This window comes from Platalea leucorodia (assembly GCF_965183815.1).
Source record: "Platalea leucorodia genome assembly, chromosome: 1".
In the NCBI taxonomy this organism is placed as follows: Eukaryota; Metazoa; Chordata; class Aves; order Pelecaniformes; family Threskiornithidae; genus Platalea; species Platalea leucorodia.
In genome coordinates this window covers 27,197,281-27,224,370 of record NC_138823.1, presented here as the reverse complement: position 1 = coordinate 27,224,370, position 27,090 = coordinate 27,197,281, and the positions used below count along the sequence as shown (strand labels likewise).

At 38.0% G+C, this 27,090-nt stretch overlaps 1 protein-coding gene across 1 annotated transcript in view; it reads right to left on the bottom strand.

The window, feature by feature from the left end:
* Window positions 1–5,217: 5,217 nt before the first annotated feature.
* TRIQK (triple QxxK/R motif containing) overlaps window positions 5,218–27,090 on the bottom strand; it is a 41,360-nt gene continuing 19,487 nt past the window's right edge. The window contains exons 2-3 of the mRNA XM_082307003.1: window positions 16,025–16,110; window positions 5,218–6,178 (exon numbers count right to left, since the gene is read on the bottom strand). Of these exons, the coding sequence (XP_082163129.1) occupies window positions 6,065–6,178; window positions 16,025–16,110 (200 nt within the window). The 3' untranslated portion in view covers window positions 5,218–6,064. The remainder of the gene's footprint in view (window positions 6,179–16,024; window positions 16,111–27,090) is intronic.

Sequence of the window (27,090 nt, the reverse complement as noted above, 5' to 3'; positions counted from 1 at the left end):
GAGACTCACCCTGTAGGTTAAGCTCTGCTCTGTTCCTTTTTGTAGCCTGGCCAAAGCAATCCAGGACTGCAGTCCTACTCTAAACACCAGCAGCTCCCGACTGAGCAGGGGTGATGCTTTAGGAGTGCAGAATCAGCAAAAGGGCTCCCCTGCCATTTCCCTCCCTGTCCCTCCTCTCTGCTGATAGTATCACAGGAGAAGAAGGTGTCTCTAGAGAAATGGGGACATTGTCAGTATCAGTACATTTACATTCAACTCAATAACAGACATAGCAAGCTACTCTAGCTTGGCATAATGTGACTTTTTTTATACATGAAGGCAACAGCAGTTAGCCTGATTTATGCTTTGTGTGAATCTCCCAAATCCTGTTTATTCCTTACTTAAATAAATGAACCATTGATCCAATGAGAAGCTGCTTTGTTTCAGACATCTTTATCTCCTCCTGGCCCTTTTTTGCCCTATGAAAAATAAGCAGCTGAGGTAGTTCTGATTTGATATCAGAATCAGCTTTTCTTCCACCCTCTTCTTCTTGAGCAACATGGTGAGTTGTGAGGTGGTTGTCTCCTGGAAGAACTGGGTGGTTTACTTCAGTTTTCTTCCACTCTCGTTCCCGGAGGAACTGCGATAGGAGAACAACATCAGTTTGTCACCAAACTCCGTGCTCACCTCCTGTGGCTTCGCTCTTTAAAATTCCTACAATCTCTTTGTGAAAGGGCAAACTCCCAAAGATCTATACGTTGCTCAGTTTTTCCAAGGTTCAGCAAAATGAAGCTCTTCATAGCTTACGTTTATAACTGACCTGAACAAACACCTTTAGGGGAGAATTTGGGTAAGGCACAAACTATGCTGCAGGGCTGTCAGCTTTTATCTGCTTTTTCAGTGATTCAGAATAAGACAACAGAATCAAGCCTAATGTTTGACTAGTCATGTATTTATTTGTGGTTTTAACATGCAAAACCAGTATAACAATTATAGAAGTTAGAAAAAATATAGCACTGAAAAAAGTATTCATGCAGAATGAGCCTTCTACTTGAACTATCTTCCACAATCACCAGTTAGTCGATTTGTCCCAATATTTATAGTTCATCATTACAACTGCCAAAACTGGCAACCACCAGGATTGTTGTCTCAATTAAGGACAGTAAACAGATTGTCCCATTTTTTTTTAATGAAAAAATCTAAAATGTAATACTTCACAGTTTAACATGTTTATTCATTTAAACGAGCTAAAAAATAGTGGTGTGACATCTGCTTGAGAGACACTGGTACCTAACATTTTGGCTGTCTCCCCACCAATTTGGTTGTGATTAAGGGGGGATAAGAGGAAGAGTAGAGGATTCTGTCAATTAAATGCATTGATGAACTACAAAAAATATTTTTCCACTCTTGGAAAAGCGTAGAAATACATCTACAAAAGAATGTATTACAACAAACTAAGAGGATGATGGGGAAAAGTGTTGCAAAATATCTCCGTCGGCTCTTTCAGGGCAAAATATTCTAAGCATAAGATCACAGACAATCTTTGCCAGTTTATTCATCTCATGGATTCATTTCCCAAAGTGCAGGCATAATCCACTGCAAAATCTTTTAAGAAGCAGTTCCAACATCACATTTCTGCTGTCTTATTGATGTGCCATATTGTTATTTTCTTAGTCATAAGCACCACTAATTATTATGCTACTGTAAGTAAAACTTGAAATGCGATCAAGATCTGTAGTATCCTGTTTGTTGGCACTCTAACTTGCCTCGTCTGCATCTCAAGTACAGTCCTTTACTGAGAATTGTCCTGAATGCATTTGACCTTCACCAACTGGCTCAGCTGTGCCTTAAAGGCAAAATCCCACATCAGAGCAAAATGAATCATCGCTCTACCAGGAGCTGATAGCAACATTTTCCTCCCTGAAAGGGCAGCATTCAAAACTTGGCCCTAAGTCAGCAGATAAGCCTCTTCCATGGCAGCAGTTTTCATGGAAATGGGATGAGCGGTTTTGTAGGGCTTTCAGTGTGTCTTCATTTAGCAGGGTAGGTTAAAAACCATTTCTTTTCAAACACAACTTGTTAGGTCAACTACTCTAGATGACACCTAAACAGATGAGCTTGCTCATGCTGCGTATGTTCGCAGCTACGTGTTGCGGCATAACCTCAGAGTCTACATGTCATCCCTGCTACAGCTGGTCTGATGCATGGAGGGAGCTATGACAGATCCGGAGCACATGATGTCTATATGATATGCAACAGTGAACTTTAAATAAAGCGTTCTTCAAGAAAAGTTTAAATATATCTCTAGGGTCCATTAGGGAAATGCTTAACATGCCTCCTAAGCTTCCAGTAAAATATATTTATGGACTCTAGGAAACAGAGTTAAAGCCTTTCCTTGGCAATATTCACCAGCAGCACTAGTAAAACTACTATACCGAGGCTTCTGTCCTGAGATGGTCTACATGCTGGTTCTGCTTTTGTAGGATCAAAGGGAAAAGGCAAACTGCTGAGAAAAGATTTACTGAGCAAAATCACTACTGGAAGACTGTCATGCCTTCCTAGCCAGAGCCTCTTCCAAATGGGACATCCGCTCCTACCCGCAGCACGAGGACTCGGTACAGGCATCTCCTCCACAACCTCTGCTGGAAAGAAATCCAGTTTACTCCACAAGCAGAGGGCAACAACGACACTGACATCTACCCTTTCTCCAGAGTGAATACCCTTGAAAAAACCTGCCCCGTTAAGCCAGGGCTGCTGCATAAACAGTTTGATCAGCAATCTTTCTTTGAAACAAGCATATAAAATATTATTTCTATAATAAAGTCAATCTGTCTGAAGTTGATGGGAGCTACACAGAACAACTTTGTCTGCAGAAACAGATCTGCTCTATTGGTAATGGGTAGGATGCCAAGGGAAGTTCTCTTTATTGTCTTTTAAGTATTCATAGGCTATGCTTAGTTTTAATAGGAGCTTTGGGGCTAGAACTGCCTAGAATAATCCAGATATTCTAAAACTGGTGAGTATCACTGCTCACATTTGAACATTGTGCTGTTTAGATTGCTTTAATGTCCTTTCAAATGTATATATAATTCAGTGTGACACATCCAACATTAATAAGAGCACAAAAATAGTAAAAATACATTTATTATTAAAATACACACTGAGCAACTCATACAAAGATAGGTGGTCCAAAAACCAAGAGACATTCAATCTCAGATATAATTAAGGGCAAAATAAGCTGCATGTTTGCAAGATTAAAATCAGTCTCTACTTTAAAATATCAGGCATGAACAATGTAGTGCTCCAGAAAACAGAAATAACTTCAGCTCAGACTCTGATTTTCACTTGGAGTAAATCAGTTGTAATTTCAGTGAACTCAGGGGAATCATAAATTAGTAAGCTCAGAATCAGATCTCATTGTTAATATTGTTGTGCTTGTGCCTTTTAGAAACCAAGGATGAATAATTTGATGAAAAGTGGGAGCTTTTAGCTTTAAAAAACTATTGACATAGTCCCATTAGAAATTATTGTACTGATACGAGCAAAAGTGTATTTGCTGCAATATTTGCCATGTATTTCTATGTACAATGAACAGAAGTCTATCCAGTTTATCTAAGCAAAAGGAAATTTTCTTGTTACGTGAGAATATCTTTCATGTGAGTGAAAAGGCCTAACCTAAACGAAGCCAACAGACAAACTGCAAACTATGGCACTTCTGGGCAATACGGACTGATAAGCCACAAATCAGGGAAGCTGCTTCAATCACACATATACACGCTTCGGATTTTGTCTATGAGTCATAATTATGGGAAACACAATCTTCCTGTTCTAGGAACTTCATGTTCATAAATTTGACAGTAAGAATAGCTTGCTTTTTCATGTAACTGATTCAGAAAGCAAGTTACAAGACAACCTGCTTGAAGAGGATAGCTACACGTCATTCTCAAGCCACACATCACCCAGAGCGCTACGTGCAGACATTAAGAAAGCAATCCTTCCAGCATTTTAAGGAACAAGAAAACTGCTCATGCAAAGTAACAGGAGAGGTCTGCAGCTTCTGTGACATGTGGTGTGGCACTGGTGAAGTGAAAGGCATGTCACATCCAAGGAGACAGCTTGTGATATGCTTTTCTCTCCACTGAAAGTCGGGCCATGTGTCAGATAACGCCTCACCATAAATGCAACATGCTGCTGAGCGTTTGGTCATGTGTGCGAGTATTAGCAGACTATAAGTCATATGAATGCGTAGATGTTAGGATTTTGTGTCTGTAACAGTCATAATTAGAAAATGAGAAATATTTGCACATATATGTTTATGCTTCTCTTTCATATTCTTCTCGGAAGACTGCTGTACTCTGAATTTCTAGAGGAGTTGTTTTGCATTGCATAAAGTGAATGAGGAGTATGACAGATAAGAAGTGGCTCCTTAGAGACTCATAATGTATATGGTCATAGTTACTGTATGGTTTAAAAATTAACTGTATTGATCTAAGTTCCTTAAGTGGTGATAATGGGACTGTGTCAATTTAAAATAAATATATTTTCCATTATAATATTTGCTATGATTTGTATCCCTTTGTCTTTAAAATAACTATAAGAAATCTTAGTCAGGCATTTCTGGAACAAGTCAGCAAATATCTCACTTGCAACTAAACCTAACATTCTGCCCTGAAACTGGTATCAAAGATAAAGCCAAACTAGTTTGCTCATAGAATTTCAGAATTATGATAACTTTTCTGGAAGTCAATCTGCCTAACTCCCTTGCCACATTCAGCATCAATGGCTCTATGCTTTTCTTGGTATCAGTGAATCCGAACTAGAGAAAGACTGACCACATTTTTACAAGGATCAAAACTGAACCTTTACAACCACAAGCTCAGTTATATGCCAAAGCCAGAGTAGAACAGGATAAAGCCAGAATTTTACAGCTCCCTGCAGCTGCTTTGACTTACCGACTTCTTCAAGTGGCTTGTGGTTATCAAAGGGATCAGAAATGTTATCTACAGTGCATCTTCTGCAAGGTACTTTGCAAGAACTGAAGGATGTCACGAGGACAAGATTTTCCCAATTATTAGTAGGCATGAAAGAAAATGTTTCTTAATACTTACAACGTCTCACATTAGTTTGATGATTAAAATGATTGTATAACTGGAAAGCAATTTTTTTACAACATCCCCCTAACAGGCAGAGCAAGTTGATACCACAACCAGCAGGAAGAGTATAATTAAAATAATACTATTTTGACTTTATATTAATAATAGAGCAATACACTAATTAAAACCAACATCGACTGAACTTTCTATTTACACTAGTTCAGACAGCACAGGAGGCAAAGAACTGTGTTTCAGAGGCATATGCGAATGTTAGAGCTTCTGTCATCCAGGTGCCATTTCTGACAGAACACATGTGTGCTGAACAGTTGGCAAAAGAATGAAAAAGATTACTGCAGATATATGGGCACACAGAATCTGGGATGACATAAAATTAAGTCCATATAGGAGGTGACAGACTGCTTCTAAAAAGCTATTTTTTTCCTACAATTTCTTCCATCTTCCTGCGCGCGCGTGTGCACACATGCACAAGAAAGATTAAAAGGGAGAGAAAGGATGAGAGTTTTTTGATACACTTTAAATACAAATCAAGAAAAGACTTTCTATTTGGTATTTCAGCTTTCTTTTGGGAAAGGAAAAGAAACCTAATTTGGCTATTAGGAAGCTTTGATTCCTAAATTTAGTCAAGGCAGACTCTCCTCCTGTGAAGTCAGCATCAATACCCATGATAATAATAGCACCTGTCTTTTAACATCAAAGTTCTCTGCCTGAGAAAAAAATAATGTAAACAATAAACTTCATCTATTGTACTGCTGCTCCTGGCTTTGGTATTAACCAAATACACTTGCCAGGCATGAGTGTTCTCTTATTTTGGAGATCTGGAATGTAAAAGTGACTGATGCATTGCAAAACTTTCTTATGAACTTGGACTGCAAGAAATGGCATCATTTACTGTCTCACAGTGAAGGGACTGTGTGTTCCTACGTAGTCTTGTTCGAGATGAAGAAATCTTGATGATAGATTCATTGCATCTGCTAGTTTTCATCTGGATCCAGATCAAGGTCAACTTCATTGGAAATGTTAAGATAAAAGAAAGCATAGAAAGCCAACAAAAATACCAGTATAGCTGCAAGGACAAGGGCAACTTCCTGCAGAAATAAGAGAAAAAAAAACAAAACAAAACCTGTTATAAATAGTACCATATTTTCAGATAAATCAGAAATAAATATTATTTCCATTTTATAATGCACATCAGAATACCATCAGACATACATAATTGCATAAGGCATTGACACTTTAATGATTTCTTCTTTATGATTACCATTTCAGAATGCTATAAAATCCATTCACTCAATAAAGATTTTGGTGAGTCTGATATACTGCAAGAAATAGGATATTTGGCTTAAAGATCTTTGGTCTGACCTAGAAATAGGAGCTTTACGCCCTTTTATTATGCCATTCCTCCTTTTTTAAAAGAAAAGACAGAATTCACAAACCACAGTTTTGAATACAAATTTAAGTTATGAATTTACACTGTGAATTTTGATGTTTTCTAGCAATATGTTACTGCTTTTTGCCAACAAATTTGTAATTTTTTAATGAAGCAAACACAGTATGGTGGAAGTCATTGAAAATTGCTACCTCTACCTCCGAACCTCCTGGCATGCATTGCAATATGGAGCTACAAAATCCTTCAGAATTGGACAAAACTTTTCTTCCTTCCCCTCTGCAATAAGGCAAAAAGCACAACAATTTGCACTTGCACTTGCCTCTCTTCCCATAAAATACTGCAACTTGCTGCACCTTCCTTAATTAACATAAAAGCGTCTTCCAAAGTATACATGATTTATAGCAGCTTTCAGAAGCAGAAAAATGTTTTTGTACTACACGTCATACTCATTATGTGACTGCCTATCATCATATTCTATCTTAAGGCTGGACTCTGTTAAGCTCCAAGTTTAGATCTCAGATATAATAAATCATAGTATGATCTTCCTCTTTACAACACTACTTTCAAAGTCACAGTATTTCACATTTTTAAGTTTTTATTTTCCTGGAAAGCACAGCACACTTCCTATGGTGTTGACTCTCATTTTGCTAGACAATGAAAGAAGAAATACAAATTTGAGAAAAATCCTTATGTTCCTTCAGCTCACAGAAAGTGCCACTTCCACAGCTAACAACATGCACTGCTTCCTTCCTTGTCATCATGATGTACTTTTAAAATCACGCACTGAGGTGCTCAAAAGGAACAGGTTACTTTGTACCCCCCAAAACCGTTTCCCTCCACAAACAGAAGCAACAACCTCCCTTCCAAATCTGAGATTCATGTTAACCTACAAACCATCTGCATCGGAACAATCTAGCTGTATACTTAAAAGAGAGAAGAAAAACAGTTCAGCAACTTTATAACAACTAATCTGAATTGGTACAGAAGATACCATATCAAATCTACTCTGCCAGTGGGACTGAAAGGAGATGCTTACACCGCACCTAGACGATCAGACACCCTTTACCGTCCAAGTAGAGAATCTGACCCTCTCTGGTGTAAGATTCATTATGTCCTCTAAAAGAGGTCAGGTGAATCCTTCCTAAAAATGCCTATTTCTCCTCTTAGACTAGAAAGGGAGTGGAGATGGTATCTCTGGTGCGGAGACTTGCGTTGTGGGACAAATTCTGTCCAGTATCTCTAGATTGGTGGTGGCTTTGTGACCAACTTCGTGTGTCCACTGCCATGAAGGAGTTAAAACTGTGTTAGCTTCATTTTTTAAAGTCTAGCCCATAATCTGGCATTCTTCTATAGAACAGCATTTCATTTGCATTTACATGAATGCATTATATAGTTTATCAGAATGTTGGATCAATAATTCAACATATGCCATCTAATAAACTTTGAAATACTACTGCCTAGTTGGCGTATGCTCTATAGGAGTCTTTGTTCTATAGAAAGCTTTGCTTTACATTTTATATGGATGATTAATTGAGATGTACTTTAAATTTATTTTACCACATTAAAATTGCTACTGTAAATTTGCTGAGGCTGTTTGCTACAGAATTCAACTACATTTTCCTCTTACTATATCATCCTCTGAACCTCATCCTCCTGATTTCATATGATTTGATTAAAAAAAACCAGAAAGTACATCTAATTCACTAATATATTAAAGGAAAGTGATTTTTGCTTTGTTGCAGTTGCAACACGTCAGTATCTCACAAAAGGGCATGGCAGCATCAGACAGGTTTCATTTATTTCCTTGTATCCACAGCTGTGCTCCCAGACCCATCTGGCCACACAGCTACTAATCTTAAGAGGATGTAATAAACAAGTGACATACAACTGCAAGCTCCATCTGCTCAGGAGAGTGGACAACAAAACCGTACAATGCAGGCACCGTTCACACTTGACACAGAGAGCAAATTCATTCCGGTATTGAAAAGTTTTTTCCCTTGTTTGGATGCCACGCTTGCCACGTTTTCTGCTTTACAATAGGTTCACCTTTCCTCTCCCTTCTCCCCGTGCTCCCTTATGAAACGCTGTGGTAGCAGCAGCAAAATTTGGGGGAATGTTTCCATTAAAGATTTGTTTTCTAGGAAGTGGAACTGGAAAAATCTTCATTTTTATTCTCAGGTTGCCCAGTAACTGCTTTGATGGGAGTAGTTCTTTAATTCCTCTGCCTAACTTTTACAGTGAATAACGCTGAGATAACAATACTACCTTCCTTACACAGGCATTAGGAACTGAGTGGCTGGATCGGTATTTATTAACCCTGGGAATGAAAAGCCTTATTGAAATTCCAGGTTTGTGAATTATGCAAGAACCTTAATTTTGAATTACTGAAGAAGGAAGAGTAACAAAAATCTAAAATAAACGGCCTAACAAAGGACACCTGGCTCTCAGCTAGGGATATGCAGTCTCTTAAGAATTGCATCCAGTTTATGAACTTTTATAAACATAAATTTTTACATAAATGTAAATAGCAAATGAGATGCTACACCACTATACTGTCTTTGCAACAACAGTATATATTGTCATTTTAATTTGTTTTATACTTATCAGGCTTTGCTATTTGTATTTTAAGCCATGCATAGAAATGAAATGTTAAAATACTCCCTGCTCGGCATATATAGCTCCCTTTCTCTTGCACTTTATGGATCATCCCCATCATCCCTCTGCCAAATCCATTTACTCAGAGGATTTCACCATGAATAATTAACCAATATAGAAAAAGTCCTATAGAAATAAACTTAAAATGATCACAGGGCTTTTTCTCCTTTTTTTCTCTTATAACATGGTACAGAACACTAGGAAATAACATCCCTGCTCTCAAATCCCAAACTACAGTCAAAGACGCCTTTAAAAGGAACAGAATTTTCTATTATATTCTCTTATATTTAGAATAATGTCTGTAGAACCCTACTGATTTCAGCTTGGTTAAGTTTTTCAGAAACTTTTCCATAAAGGAAACACATGCCATTACAGCGTAACATAGATTTAATTCTCTTATCAATTTTTGTCAGTTTTATGTCTCTCATGCCAAAATACTTGGATAATGTCCTCAGATTCACCCTGATGGAGCAAGTTGCCGAGTCAGGATCTAAACAAGATTAATCAGGAGATGAAAAAACAGAGGTGAGGAAAAAATGTTGGCTATAATAACACAAATCCGGACACTGTGTATGGCAGTATCATATCCTACACATAGAGAGAAATATCACACTTTCAGGAAATTTCGGGTTTTTTACATGATTTTTATTGTCCTCCAAAAAGAATCGTACCTTTTTTATCCAAAACCAGCTTAAAACTAGGTGAAAGCGTACCACAAATTAGCGTCTTTGAAATGCCAAACTATCCCTAGCTATTTCTGAAAAGAGATGAAAAGAAAATCTTGCTGACCAAGGATACCTGTAGAAATAAAACAAACATACACGGACTTGACAGTCAACCTTTTTATCCCATATAATTTCTAATTGGAAGACTTTATCTGGACATGCACTGTGACCATTCTTTAGCATTTCAACAAAATCATATTTAAAAATGGACATCTACTTCCTTAATGCAGGACATTCTACATCTAATACAAGGTAACAAAAGTAATTTATTAACTTTTATCATCAATTTTTATGTTATAAATTTTTTTATTGTAAAAATTTCAGATGGAACAAAGATCATTATTGTCTCAAGTAATGAGAACAAGATACTATTACAGAGTCATCTAAAAGGCCTGGCTATATGATCACAAAGCAACAGGATTCATTTTAATATACCTAAATGCAAGATAATATATGCAGGTATCAAAGATGTAGATAGTACTTACAAAGTGGAGGACTCTGCCTTGAAAAACTGTGACTCTAAAAAGGTCTTTGGATTTAAGGGGCAACCACTCCCTCAGAGTAATCTCTGCATGTGCAAAGGTGGAGGGATTTCCAGTAGGGAGATAACTGGTATTTATTTTATCATAGAGAAGAATGAGAGGTAGTTTCGTTACAGCATATAACTATATATGCCATACACCTGTATTTAAGTAAGGCGCTTCACAGTGTGGGGTCCTGTCTTGTTTACAAGAACCTCTCAAGGTCCAGCTGTGGTTAGATAAGCTCAGTCTTGAAATAAGATGCCATTTCCTAGGAGCAAGAATGATTGAACATTCCAGTTCTCTCTTGGGGAAACTATGGACTTCCATGGCTGTGAGTCTTTTATGGTCAGATCTCTCAAAAAAAGTATGTTTTTATTTAGCTATTGGGAAGAATACTTTAACTTGGGCTTGTGTGAAAAGAAGGCTCTGGCTGCCAGCCTTGGAGTTGGCAAACTCAGCCCTCCAGACTGCTCCCCTCCTTCAGGCCCTGGGAAGACTGGGATTACTTACATGGTCAGTGTGACATTCTGAACCCCTGAAGCACCAGGCTGTTAAAAGTAATGGCACCTCATGCTTCAGTGCTTCACTTTTCTATATAGGATGAAAAGCAGTTTCCTTCTTTTTCAGGAAATTTACCTCCAATTGTATTGATTTCATTTCTGGGATTTGAGGTTTTGTTGCTGTCAACTGTCCTTTGAAGTGTTAGAGATTGGTCAGAAGTAGAGACCAAAGCCTGAGAAAGACTGCTCCGAAACAGTACAGAAAATCCTCCTAGGCTCCTGCTTGGTGCATCTTGTTCACATGCTCAAACCACCATGATTACTGTACTTACGTGTACAGGTCAGGCCAGGGTCAGATGGGAGCAATCTGATTTTGTTTTTCTCTTTGTATGTTTTTTTTCCCCTTCCTTCCATTTCAAGGTCAGGGATCAAAGTTTGACTACTGAGATCACTGGGAATATCATACTTTGTTCACTGGTGGCACATTAAGCTGCCCTGCTCTTTATGTGAGGCACATAAGCTGGTTTGAAGACCCAGTATTTTGGCCGTTATAAAGTGCTTGGACTTCCTAGAAAGTATTTGGATGAAATTTTATGATCTGTAACATATAGAAGGCCAGATCAAATGATCTAATAGTCCCTTGTGGCCTTAATTTCTGCAAAGCTATGAAACTATATTCCCAACTTATCTTCGCAAATGCAGTTTAACTTAGCAGATTATGAACAGTGTGAAATCAGAGAATACCCTTTGCCAAAATACACTAGGAATGCCTTGTTATCTATTCATACATAACTTGTTCCAGATGAGATAAACTCTTAATAGTGAGCTAGCTGGCTACACAATAGATTAAGTAGATATGCAAAAGAATGACAGACAGTAAGCTCTCACTTTTTTAGGAAACATTTTTTCCTTAGCTCAATTGATGTACTACATTGCTAATAATTCTCTACGGAGTGGTATTCTGTAGTCGATTATGTCTTTGCAAGTGGGTGTAAAATACTACTGTTCAGATTTGTGTCTACCTTTCAACAAGAGAGAAAACTTCATCATCTATCCCACGGACCACTGATTCATTCTTGCAGCCTGTGAGAAGAATCTCTCCCCAAGAACTCCCATTACTTTCAGGCTCTGCATACCAAACTCCAGCTATCTGGGGCTGAGCTTCCACATTCCTCAAACCGTTTTCTGCTTGCCACCCTCCTGCTGGCACCTCTTCCTTACCCACTGAGAGCAGAGTTAGCACCAATGGTGCAGACTCCTTGCTGCTCCGCCTGGTAAGGAGGAGCAGGTGGGCTTCCACCAGCACGAGCCCCCCACGGGGGGACAACAAAACAACCACGCAGAGAAGGTTCAGAGGCTCCCTTTTTGGTACCGCTACAAAGAATTTTGTCTTACCCAAACACCTGGAGACATACAGCATACCTCTTTCTCTCCAAGTTGTTTCTCGAGACAGGGGTCCTGCTTTTCCAAGAGACACCATATACTTTGGCACTGTCGGCATTAGTGTCACATACACAAACAGAGCTAGCACAATAGCTCTGCTACAATATTTATTTTTTAAAGATGTTTAAAGAGCAAATATTACACACCAAATACTAGCATGGTCACCCTGCTTGAACTAACTTTTGATAGTTATTAGTGCTTAGCTGCTTCCCTGACATTATCAACATGGATAAAATCTCTCATTGGGGAAATTAAAAAGTACTAAATGCCAGTGACTGAAAGAAACTTTGTTACTTTAAACCTTGCATTAAAATGACAAGGCAATCAAAGTTTGACAAGACAAGCTAATTAGTATGCCAGCGATGAAATGTGAAGGATCTCCAGGGGACTGGTTCTGAAAAGTTTTATGTCATTTATAGGGCCTTTGTTTTTAAGCGAATGTTGTCAGCTCTCATGGTGAAATACACAACAGTTGAATTTCATTATCATCATAGAAATTAAGGACTAAAATCCCTTCACTATTTTCCAGACCTCTTTTTTGTTCTTCCCCTAAATACTACACCAAGTCTTAGTTTAGAGCCAGGATTATAAGCTCTTCAGGACACTAGTGCAAAACAACTCTAGAGGTACCAATGAGCACTAAAAATCCTAATGTTTTAAGTGGTAATATGGTACTTACTGTGTTAGGTATTTCACAGAATTATAAAAATATTCCTCTCTCCCAGAGAGCTCGTACTTTTACATGTATGATAAGGATATCCTCCCTCTACAATATTTTTATTAACTGTAACTTAGCTTTTTATAAGCAAATGTTAATATATTTTGAAATGCTGCACACCGCATCATGTACTGAAACCTGGATAAACAAATAAAATATATAGTAAATACACCTATGTACATGTTTTCTCAAAGATTTACAAGAACTTTGGACTTTTCTATTTAAAGTGCTGCCTACTTATTACATTGTACTGTAGTTACACCACTTTTTTTTTCCTCAGCACAAACAGTTAATCAGCTGTCACAGCACAGTATCGGGGCCTACATCATATAAAAAGAATAAAACCCCAGCCTTTGGAAGGTGAATCATGTCACTTATCACCATCAGAAAACTTTGTTAATATGAAGTGACAACTGTGACGATACCTTCCCAAAGGAAGATCTCAGGCACACTCAAAAGCTCTGAATATTAGGAAATAATTAAAGGATTGCACATTCAAGCTTCAAAATAGTTTCACGAGTGCACATAACCTGATGGGACCTCAACTCTGCTGACTCTTCTGACAGCCACAGACATGAGGAGCAGTTTAACACCCTGCTGTCGCACTAAGCAGGAGACTTCAAGAAATTCTTATTTAAAAATTTATCCAGAAGACGACAGAGGAGTAGCTGGGATAGGCATGGAGGATGAACGTGAGAAGATTGCTCTTGGACAGCTGGAGGAACTTAATAACGGACTGAGCAAAACAAGCCCTGCCTGAGGGAGGGGGAGAGGTTACGGGGCTTCACAACCAAGCAGCCTCTCCTGGGGTGTGGAGGGCCATTTCCCTGCAGACACTCCAGGCATAGCCACTGCCCGTGGTGAAGCTCTGCTGAACTGGAGGGATAGAGCAGGGTGAAGAGTTGTCACTGCAAGAGGGGAAGAGGTGCAATTTACCCCGAGACGTTAAATATGCCTCGCTTCCATGCTGAGCGCTGCAGTGTCTGTCAGCAGGAGTGCAGAGTTTTATTCTACAGGGATTGCCCGCATTCTGGTAGAAGTATTGTAACATTTAGTAAGCCTGAGGTTGTTGGCATTAAGCAGGCTCAGTGAGAAGGATGCATACAAAGGCCCTGCTTTCCTTCCCCCACAAGCATATCCCTGGAGGGAAAGGTGCCCAACTTACCTTCCCTTTTGCTTCAGCTCTGCCAGCTTTTCTCAGTAATTAGGAAGCAAAGCAAATGACTGTGATCTGTTTGGGGATGATCCAGAGTCATATTTCAAGGTCCAGGCATGCAAAGAATATTACAGCCGGAAGACAATATTTTAAAGAATTTCTTTCTTTTTTTTTTTTTTAAAGGCAGAGGCAAAATTGCAAACCTGAGACATTGCACACTGCAACTAGCAGAACCCCAGAAACACAACATCCCATGACCTGGAGAGCACGTGTGTGCCTTGATGGCAAAACTCATTCTTATCTAGAAGTCAGCTAGTGTTCTGCTATAAGACGCAGCGACATATTTGTACAAAATAAGCTGTTCTTGATTTCTTTACTCACTAATAAATGATTCTTCATTATACATATGATTACACATATGCTTTCCTATTCTCCCTCATTTTTAAGTAAGAATTACTTAAGAAAATATGGAAACAGAACAAGTTTTGAAGGACCAAGTTTCATATTTTTCTCACTTGTGAAAGACATGAAAAAACTTGCACATTTTAAAAGAACTAGGTTGTACAGCAGAAGTCTCCAAGTAGAACATCACTTTTAAAAGGTCATGTCATTGAAAGCAACATGAAAAGAAAAAGTAAAATCTAATAAGAAAGAAAGGAAAAAACATTGAACTCAAAAGGTTAATAATCTATCCTTTAAACAAAAAAGGCAATCTACTTTTTCTCATTAAAACCTGACACACAGCACTAACTGAGGAGATTATGTTGTGAAAACATACTGCATCGCACAGTAATGCTTGATCGAGATCAGCAATCAGGAGCAAAAAGAAACCACCGTTTCGTGATTATAATAGCAAATTCTGGAAGACAACCAAATACATCATCTGGCAGCTCAACAGCTGTTACAGCTTGGTAGTAATACCTTGGCATTTGCTATAAGCTATAACTTGAAAAAATTGATTTCTCATCTGCCAGAAACAAGAAAATGTTCTTGTTTTAACAATTCTGAAGTTTCCTTCACTAGAATACCCAGGTATTTGATCCACTTTTTTATTTTGCTCAGTTTTTACCCTTGCTGCTAAGCTAACTATCAATTTGATTCAAAAATAAGTTTGAGGGAAAAATACCGGATGCAACTTAAATAAACAATGTGTGTTCAGATAAATCCCATTTTGATGACACACTGGGTAGCAGATAGCACAAAATATTCCTAATTGTCCTCCTTGCTCATATTCACAGCCATGATCAAATAGTCATTATTATACTTCATACCTGCCTGAAAAAGGGACATTTCCAAAATAAAGTTCAGTGCCTTTTCATGTGTTTTGCTGTTAGTTAAGCCTTCTTTTTCCGAGTCACAGGCATTACACAAGGTTATAGACTGAAATAATAATGCTGAGAATTTACAATACTTAACAAACCCAGTCTTTAAATTACTCCTGGGTATAGGATAGGAAGAGGAAGAAGGAAGATGTTTATTGTAATTTTTATAACTACATGAAATCGTTAAAGCATTTGTTCTGTGTGTAGAGAGGCTCCCTGAAAAGATCAATTTTCTAAGCATACAGTACTTTATTGACCTTAAAGTAAGTATGCATCATAACAAGGACATGGACTACTTAAAATCTTTTAGCATTTCAACTATTTCAGTTACTTTAGGATTAAGTAAAAGCAATCCATCATAAATATTTTAGATTCTGGCATTCCACTTAGATTTTGAAGTGTCATAATATCTCTCAGAAATCAATATTCACACAGTACATCTATTGGGAAAAGAAACAACATATACACAAAGGTGGTATAAGCTATCAAATAGATCTCTACCTTTACGCCTAGTGCAGTTTTCTTGGCCTCTGCTTTTAATCTTGTAGCTCTTAACATAGGCCTGGTTTTCTTATAATCTTGTTTTCCTAGAGTAGAAAAGCACATTTAATGAAAATGATGCAAAAAGAAGATAAAGAATGTCTGCAATTATTTCAGTTGAAAAGTCAGATCTAACATTTTGAAAACATCCCACAGTCCAGCACTTTAAGCAGGAGCTACTCTGTAAGACAGGGGCCCGATCTGTGGAACAACGGTCCTTAACACAGACAATGACAGCAACAAGCAAGAGCCAACAAATCAGCGTAGAACCTATCACTCCAGAGAGACATCAAAATACACGTACGGATAGCCATCCACTAGTAAAATGTTTATTAAATTGTTCAGTAAGCATCAGACAGCAAATAAGCAGATTAAAGGTGGATGGTGTTTTTCCCTCACATTTCAATCAAAACAAAATTTTCATTATAATTTTTGTTGGTTAGTCATCTCTAATGCATATATAAATGTGTAATACAGGACATTATGGTGAGTATAAATGTTTCATCATTCCGAACCAGAACATTATTTGCGAGCAGCAGAACTCAGAGACATACAAGTCAGTCCAAGTAAGCGCTAATAAAACCATTGCTTCACACCATCTGCTTGTAGAAACATGTTACACAAAATTGTCTAGAAGTGTCTTAGATGGACTTTTTAAAAAGTTACAGGGACTATCTCTTGCAGTCAGAAAGACTGCAACTAAGTGCTTGGTTACTGTGAGTCCATATGAACTGAGTTCAGAGGAGGACATGCAAGTACTTAGAAATGGCATAAATCATTTATCTCAACTTAATAATAAAGCATAAAACACTTGATATCTCTCAGGGACATTTTTGTTGTCTGAAGGGTCTGTTACTCTTGTACTATCTACTATCAACCACAGCTTCTTTAAATCAACAGAAGTCAAGGTACAGATCCAGTCACAAAAGGAGAAGAAGGAAAAGAGGAATCTGTGAAGAAACTGCTCAGAGGGGCAGAGCCTCAGTACAATCGCTTTGGCTTTTCAAAAAGTCCTGTCCATTCCCCCCCAATGCATAAATGCCTTTTTCTCCTTTTTGCCTATTTCCAAAGCTGAGCTACAATGCTTAAAGCAGAAATCTTTGGCCATTTTTAACCACTAATTTTACCTAGGTTTACATTTAGCTTTTGTCATTGTTACGTTCAAATAATTTAACCTTTTCTCTAAAACTCTGCCCAATAGTTTTGTGCATGCAACATTCCCATTTGCTCAACCAGATGTGTTCTTACATTCATGACCAATAGTGCAAGCTTCTCATTTTATGGTCACCTTCAAAACTGGGATATTATAGTGCAGGGGTGAAATTCTGAAACATGAACTGGAAAAGAAAGGTCTTCTCCAGTGATACACTGGATTCATGGAAACATACCTCTACTTTTGTCCACTCTTTCTATCACTGTGCTCGTATTCAATACAGAGCTCCTCTCTGTTGCATATTGTGGATGCTGAACTCTCATTATGAATTTGCTTTCATTGTATAATCTCTCTTCAACCCTAGGGATTATATATTGTGAAGGTCTCCGTATTATCCTTTGGTCAGATATTACTCATAAAAGACCTGAAATAACTTAGAAAATGCTCAATGACAAAAGAAAAAAATAACTGAAACCATGTCTATTGGGAAAAAAAAAAGCGCATATATCCAAGGAACAGAGGACGGAGTGAAGAAAAGGTGACAGAATGACTATTTAGGTCTGAGGCTCCAAAATATTCATCCAGTCAACATATCTCATTTGCAGGAAAGGACCACTGCAGCATTATTCTTCAGAAGTCAATGATATTCGACAATAGGATGCATCAGGAGTACAGCAATTTTTTTGAACAGTTAGGGAAAGAACTGCAGGAACCACCAAAATGGCTAAGTCATGAGATGAAGCCAGCCAGAAAGAGAACATGTTTCTTCTCCCTAAAGTACTGCAGTCTAGTTTTGCTACGAAACAGTTAAAGAGCTGTCAGAATTTCCATTATAAATGGCAGGAGTTTATAACTCATAAAAATTCACTCCAGGCTGAAATTTGGCATAGATATACCCCAGCCTTGAATTTTTTTGTTTGTTTGTTGGGAGCCAACTTTCAATAAAGTGATGCAGCTGTTCTTACTTACTTGCGAACAAACTATAGAAATTTATCCGAGATGTTTTAAGCATGACAAATACCTTTGTTTAGAAGTCTGTAACTGACAAGGACTAAGTTCAATTTCAGTTCTCATAATTCAGGTTTGCTGCTCTCCCATCTGGGGTAAATAAAGCAGGACAGCCAGAGGTTCCCCATCCAGTGATGCAACGGTATTAGATAATGAAAACTTGAAAGCTTTGTAAGGCCCGTAAGAAATGGGAAACAAGTTGGCTACTGAAACCCACCTCCCTTTTCTCCCATTGCCCAATCTCCCTCCTCCTCTCCAAGGATCAACTGTGAAGGTGACATGAGCAAGGGTAAACATCGCACAGGAGACCCAGCCTAAGAACTAGATCTATTGGTAGGACCAATTCTATTCCTAGAAAAGGGAAAGCTTATTGGTGTTCTTCCCCTCGCTTTCAAGCACTCTGGTCCTATTTATTCCAGTATCGTGGCTATGGCTAAGACTGGATTCTACTTATCTAGAGAATACTTCCAGATATATATTAAATCTGATATGAACAACTAAACCGCCCTATATAACAAATAGGCTATTTTAATGACTCTAGAGCTGGTAGTTCTCCAAATCTATGCACCTGCCATTAATTTACCACTCTCCTTGCTAAATGTGATAGCCAAAAAGGGGAAAAAAAATATGGTAGGGAAACAGTCTTAGTCCGCCAAGTGCAAAAGTTTAAAAAGGGCATCTGTGGAGTCCTTTGTAATGAAAACCAGATTTAGCAATTGTACTAAAAGACTCTTAAAGCATCTGAACTTTCTGAGGCCTTGGGAAAGACGTCTGCGCTACAGGACTATAAAGAACTATGAAATGCAAAGCCCCTGCCACGTGAATGCTGATCATTACCACCTGGAAAACAAGGAGAAATAAATAACACAAGCTCCCTGTGTTCTTTTGGGTCTGCAAATTCAACCAGTTGGAATACATATATTCACACTCCCAATGACTTCTAGTTTTATCTCACTTATCCTACACGCTTTCTTGTACACTTATCTGTCAGAGTCATCAGCTTAGGCTGTGTCTTCTTCCCAGGAACTAACCGTCAAAGCCAGTTAAGATGGACTCATCAGACAAAGCCCCATTTGTCTGCTTTACCCAATGTCTATTCAAGACAGACACTGAGTTTTCCTGAGGGAATGTAGGAAGGCAAGAAGAAGAAGCCAAAAAGATAGAATTGGAAAATTTCCAGACCAAATTTTGTATTACTTAAGCAAAATCCTTTCCTCTTCTACTTCTCATTATCATTATCAGTTCTTCATCTCATCTCTTCTCTCAAACTCCAATGTCAGCTTTCCTTAACTTTTCTTATAACTACCCCAATTTCCATTTTTTTTTTACAAATTTGGCACTTCTTTCTTTACAACTTTTCCCAAGTCCATTGCTTTCTTTCCATTTTTAAGACCAAAGATCTAGTCCACGATAAGGCAACTTTTCTTACTGACTACAGCCATCATCTCCCTGCTTGTCTTGCCTCCTGCCAGTCCCTCCCAAGACCAGGTGCAAAGATCATCCACCTTTCCATTTCGGCGCCTGAAGTTGCCTTTGCCCTTTGGAAGCTCTCCAGAGCTCACCTTTCATCCCGCCCCTTCCTTCCATCCTTCTTGCAGTTTTTTCTACTCCCTTGGTGGCAGAGTGACCTCAGCAGCAGCTGAACTGAGTTGTGCCCTGTTTACAGATCCAGCTTTGAAAACTTTCCACAGGTAGAAATGAAGACTATCCTACTAGCTGTAGAATTAGAAAAGGGTGAAGATAAAGGTGAAATATAGGTACTTTTTGAGCTACTAAACAAAGCTGTATTGTGAAAAATGCCAAAGTGTCTCCCTCAGAGTGAATATTAGGGATTCATACAATATGCAATATGAGTTTGTTTCTCCTCATGTAACTAGGATTACAAACCTACAGATTTCAAAAGAATTTTTGTGATTTATCTCTACTCACAAGGGAAATTGAGATCCCATATATCTTCTATTCAATAATTTCAATAACAGATTAGAGACGATCCGATCTGGTATGTTCAGTATTCTTTTTAACTAAACCTCCAATGACACCCTGATTAATGCAAAACTTAAACTAAATAATACATATGAGCTAGACAAGTTCATTAAGTTCTAGGTGACCGTTTTTTTTTTAGTCTACAGAAATACTGTGACATTACCAGGTAGCATGCATAACATTGTACTTCTGCATACATACCAAGCTCTGTTATACACGTAACTGAGAATGCAACACGCTGAGCATTATATTTAAGAAAAGTGACTACATTTAAGATTGTGTTTAAAGATGCTGCCATTTAAGATACAACCTGAACAAATCTATAGAATAACTTCACGACAGAAAAAATTAGATTCCCAACACTTCTAGATATTTACTCTTTCATTCTAACAATCGTTCATTAATGGAATTGAATAACAAGACTAAAGACTGTCTCTCTGCTTTTCAATTCATCAGGCTTTAGCAGAAACGGGACTGCATCTTTGGCCTTTGTTGATGCTGCTGTCCAATCTTATTATCATATGAATATCTAGTTATTGTTTTATAAATGTTCACATTTCGGGAGCTCCCTGCTTTCTTTTCTCTCAGTAGACTTTACAATATCCACCTTCATTATCATCATGTGGCAGCATTGCTCTTTGCCTGCATTTGCTACTTTAAAAATTAATGCACTGCTATTTTCTGAATACTGTACTGTGTAAGCTGCTTATGAGTACATTATGCTATCAAGCAAGCACATGCAGAAAAGCTTCCTAAACTGTTATTCTTTCAATGAAAATACAGCTGGTTCTGCTTCAAAGGCACTTCTTTTCACCTGCAAATGGACTTGCTCCTACACTTATTCCTCAATTCATTGTCTTTTATTTGTGTCTGCAAATCTTTAATTGCCTTTAATTAGAAAAAAGTAAATTCAGTACTTTAATCTTGCAAATACATTCAATCATAATTCTGCCTGGGATGAATACCAAGTTCTATTCAGTGACTGATCTTTATAACAAAGGTATATAAATTTATTGTCCGTTTATATAGACCACACCAATTAAGCCACAATGGAAAAGCAAATAGATAAGAGTCAAAATATTTGAAATGAGAAATGTGCAATCTAAATTTAATTACTCAGACAAATTATTTGAAGATGAGTTATTTACAGCATGCCAAAAAACCTGACAGATAGTAAAATTTGCTAATCAACATTACAGATTTAAAATTCCTTTCAACACTTTCACTATAATTCGTAACAACCAACAAACTGCTGTCCTGAATCTTTCTGTGCTGGTATTATAGTCATAATCAAAACATTAGTAAGACATTTTCCATACAGTAGCAATCCATTTCATATGTTAAAGTATTCCTTAAGTTGTAATAAAACTACAACTATTGGGTAAATTTTAGTTACCAGTAGTAGTTTAACTAAAGTACATTAATGTAACTGATGCTGAAACCTATATTAAAATGTATACATAGCTAGTTAGAAACTAGAGACAGACTGCGGCAAGCTTTACTGTCAAATTGAAAGTGTGAAATCACACACCTAGTTAAACTGAAATCAATGTTCTTATTATGATTATTGATCTGAATTAGCAAAGGTTCCAGGAACCTTCCCATGAAATCCTACAGATGAACACAGAACAAGAAAATGGTCCTCTGGTCTTTTCAGGGTTTTCACAGTCTGATTTCGAGCATCCCCTCCTTTTGCCCGCTGTAACAGGGGGAAGGGAAAAGTTAGATCTCGCTGGCAGGGATGAAGGTCCAAGATGGAGGAAGGCTCAGTCACACTATACTCCACAACCTCCTTACATGCGAGACATAGAAGGTCACAGCCATTGCACCTGACTTCAGTTTTAGGTGATTGCTTGTTTAGGTCCCTCTTTACTTCCCATAGAGACACTTCTCCAAAGAGTGACTGACAGCAGTCTAGGACAGCCTAAAGTGCTCCCTGGTGGCACCTATTTTACTGTCATCAACAACAGAGAGAGCCTAGAGTTGTTCAACACCCAAGTCAGGCAGGTTGGTTTCACCTCTAAGGTTAAGCAGAATGAATCTGAGCCAAGGAAACTAGATCCAAAGGACAAGTGGGGAAGGAGAATCGGTTTCCTACATGATTTTATCTGGACTCTCGGGACATTTGCGGACATGGCCAAATTACCTGTGAAGTAATTATCTTAAGTATTATTAGCACTAGAGAGAGAACATCAGAGAGCCATGAAGGGACTGTAAAATGCATCTAAAACCACAGCTTAACTGGTGGTTCCCATTGAATTCCACCCTTGCTCAGCTATGCTGTGGTGGTTCCCAAGCCAGCTAGCTACATCTGTACTACAGAGCCACTGTTGAGAAGATGTACCATAATTATCACACTGCTTCTTCAGAACTGTTCCTGTGTGCCAGCTATGGTCCCTGGCACTTTAAGCTACAGCCTCATAGGATAGTTTAGGTTAGAAGGGATTTCTGGAATTCATCTGGTCCAACACTCCACTCACAACAGAGCCAACTTCTAAACTGGATCCAGCCTGAAAGTTAGCTCCAGTTGCTCAGGGAGCTAGTCTAGCTGAGCTTGTCTAGTTGAGTTTTGAGTATTTCCAAAGGTAGAGATTCCACAGCCTCTCTGAGCAACCTTTTCCAACATTTGACCATCCTCCTGGTAAAAACGTTTTTCACTACTTAATTGGAATTTCCATGTTCTAACTTGCCTCTTGTCCTACCATTGTGCACCTTTGAGAAAAGTTAGGCTTCACCCTGTCTGTAGCCTCCTATTATTTGTAGACAGCAATAACATCTCAGCTGTCTCTTCTTAGAGCTGGACAAACCAGCTCTCTCAGCCTCTCCTTGTACATCCCGTGTTCCAGACAGTCATCTTGGCCCTTCACTGGACTCCAGTATGTCCATGTCCTCCTTCAAGTTTTCTTGAAGATGGGCATGGCATTTGTCTTTTTCCAGTCATCAGGGAACACTTCCTTGGAACCAGATAAATGGCTGACACCTCAGGGAGAATTTGGCCATAAAATCACATTGTCTGAAATACCTTAACATAGCTATAGTAGTGTAACTAAAGCGCACCAAAGGAATTCAGCAGGGCCTATAAACAGCAAGTCAATGGACTAAAAAGTTCAAATCAGTTTGTACTTTCAACAATTCCATAACTTTACAGTAGTTTGTTTTTCAATAGGAGGGAATATATTTTTTCCCTACATGCCCTAGGACTCCTCAAATCCAGGTTCTATCACCTCATACACAGTAGCAGAGTTTTTCTTTAAGTGCCTTTATTAATGCCAGCAAGTTAGGTGTCTGGCATGGGGAAATAAGTGTTTTCTCAAGTGCTTTGTAACATCACCCAGATCCATAAAGGTACCTAGGCACCTAGCTTCTAAGGTGTGTGTACAGAAGTATATGATTGAATATCTTTGAGAGATTTTAAACCAGTCACTGTATATTAATTAACAGCATTTCAACCTCATGAAACTCTACTCACACATGACACATCTTAAACATGCATGCCTCACCCATAACACTGTAACTGTAAAACTGGAAATAACTATTTGTTCAGGATGTTAGAGGAACCTCAGAAAAACAAAATTCCAAAGGAATTTCAGGCCTAACCTCAATTAACATCAGACAGCAAATCGCACATCAGCAACGGTGTTACAAGCTACGTTTGAGAATCGGCATCAGAACTCTAGCTCACATCTACAGAAACAAGACCAAGTATTTATTATTGTTTTTTTGTGCTCTTAGTGTCACACAGCCATATTCAATGACCATTCTTTTCCTGAGAAGCAAAAGTAAGATTTTCTTATTTTTAATTGCTGTGATTCCAAATGGTGTTTTTGGAGTCTTAGGTTAAAGGAAACATTTTGATATGTCTCATACGTACTCAGGAGTATGTCTGTACTCAGAAAAGGCATGAAAACCCCCCACAGCCTCTCTCTTTTTTATTCAGGTTTAATGGCAGCTCAAATCACTGACCATTTTTCAATCTTGAGAGACGGAACAGCTTGACACTAATAATACATTTGCAAAGGACACATCATCATTTAACACAACATTAAGTGCTCAGGGACAACTTTTTACCGTAGACACAATGTGCTCGGAGCTCAGGGTTGACATTTAATGCTACAAAGATAATCCAACCAGTCATTCATGAGGGGTAAATTAATTTTCAAGCAACTATATTTCAGCTTTAAGCCAACAAGAAGGATGCATTAAAATGAATAATTGCTTTTTTTTTAATGCTGCATGAAAGATTAAAAAAAACCCAAAATATAAAGCATCCTTAAGTATACCAAAATATACCCATTTCATTATTGCTATCTTTCCCTGATTCCAAAACAGAAGTCTGGTAATATTTCTTAAATATAATATTCTAACTGAAAACAGAAAATCCCTTGGAATTTGCTCTGAGTTGCCATGAAAAGAAGCATTTCATTAAAGAAATGCTTTACATTTAAAATTTGTATTATGAATACGTTGAATTAAAATTTGTATTATGAATACGTTGAATATAATGAGTAATTAAGAACATATTTAAATTAGCACCTTTTCTGATACTTGTTTTAAGGAATATTTTAAAAATCTATATAAGCATTTAAGAAAAGAAATTCAGAAAACTGGTTACCAATAATGTACAAAAGAAAAAATAACATCAACACTTTAAATCAGCTAATTAGTCAGGTAATTTCATTGTTTTCAATACCTGTAGAATATACTCAATTAACTGTAAGACCATAATAAAAGATCTGAAGAACAGCACTAAAAATATTGATGCTTAGTAGATACTATTTGATGGGCAGTCCTTTTTCACACCTTTCAATGCTAAATCATCTTTTACAATCTTTTGCTCAAGCCCAACAGGTGCATGCCTACAGCTATTAAAAAGTAATAGCTCCACGTAAAAGGAGTATCTTCAACACACGTGATGCCAGTTCTTCAATTAACCTTTCCAACAATCTCCTTAACATTTCCTACTCAAATAGACAACTATGAAAACATTAAATACCTTTCTTAAATTAACACAATTAATTTGAAACAGATCACTGGGTGGGTGCTTTGCTTCTTCTCCACTTACATAATATATACATGCATCAATGTGCACATGTAGTTTTGAGCACACTTCTATTACTTTGCTATGAAACAACTACTAGCACTTGCACTTTCATATAAACAACCATGTTTTAGTATAAATTCTGAAAAAGAGAAAAGCAAAACAAAAATACTACTGCTTAGGAGTGAAGTATGCCCCAATAACACAATTAAAAGCCACACTTTTATGAAGCATTTGATTAGATGATTTTTGGACAACAGAAACTATTGTGCTATTTCTTTGATGCCGAGAGGTGTGAAAAAGGCAGCATAACGCGTGGTAAGAGCGACACAGGGCACACAAAGGATCTTTCTGCCTTTGTGAGACAGACTGCACCCAGCTCCAATTTGGCTTATGCTGATTTTATTAACTTTGTTGGCTGCAAATAGAGGAAAATGTGATATAGCCTGAAATAAGTGGGAACAGACTTATGGTCAGAACTTTGTAGGAAGACAGAGGTAACATGCAGTGCCATCGTTCCAGAGCTGTGCAAGTCCTAAGCGTGCTCTTCTGGTCTTTGCCATCTCTGTCTCTAGAGGCCTCAGAGTTTTTTTAATATATCCTGTTTGAAGGTGTACTCATAGGTCACTTAATAGCAGAAAAAGCTGAACAGGAGGGGATCTGCCAGATAGAAGGTAAGACAAGAGAAAGAGATGATTACACTGTTGTCACAGATACCGACCTGGAGGACACAACCAGCAACCATGTTCCACACAGGGACTACAGAGTCACAGAAAAACAGGTCCTTAAAAATGGAGATAGCACAGCCTCACTAGCTTTCTCCCCATGCTTCACTAGGTTTCTCATGAAAAGTTTCCTCATGTCCAGTATCTAACTCAAATCTCCCGTACTGAATTCTTAGCACATTACTTTTTGTCATATCCACCACAGACTTGGAGGACAGTTGATTTATTCCCTTCTTCTCTGCATAAGGCTTTTATATATTTAATGACTGCCCTTACATCTCTCAACTCTTCTGCTCTCCAGGTTGAACCAGTCCTTCAGTCCCAGTCCTTCAGTCTTTGTTCTCTGGGCTCCTCTTACTCTCCTCTGGACTTCTTTTCTGATCTTTGTACAAAATTGAACACAGCACTTCACCTGAGGCCTCACTGGTGTCTTTTATGTATATACTCTCCTTACACATTCAATCACAGTCTGCCTGTGACTCTGCTCACTTTTATAAACCCTTTCTCCAAAATTATTGCCTAAGCATTTCTTATTCATATTCAGTCTGTGGGTTCATTATTTATACCAAAGTTAAGAATCTTGCCCTTTTCCTTGTTGGATTATATTCTATTTTTCCAAGCCATTTCATCAATTTCTCAAATTCAGTTTGAATTTTAATCTTAAACTCTTATCTCTTTACTGCCTCCCATACTGGTATAATTTGCAAACTAAATTCAACATCCCACTTGCAATTAAAATATTGGGTCCAGGACAGACCACTATGGATCCCTCATTACACCTTTATAAACAGACAATAAACCATTAATAACTACCGAGAACAGCTTTCATACCAATTTGGTAGCCATCTCGCAGTAGCTTCATATTCATGCATCTCTAGTTTGTTTACCAGAATACATTGTCAAAAAGCCTTAACAAGGTCAAGGCATATGGCACCTCTTCCTCTTCCCCATCAATAAGGTTTGCTACTCTGCCAGAGAAGAAAATCGAATTGATTTGACAAATCACATTGGCTGTTGCCTACCTCCTTGATGTACTGTAGGTGCCTACAAGACACTGTCTGTCCCTGTCCTGAAGAGCTTACTGTGAAGGATGAGGAAGCTGCATTCAATAATTTATGAA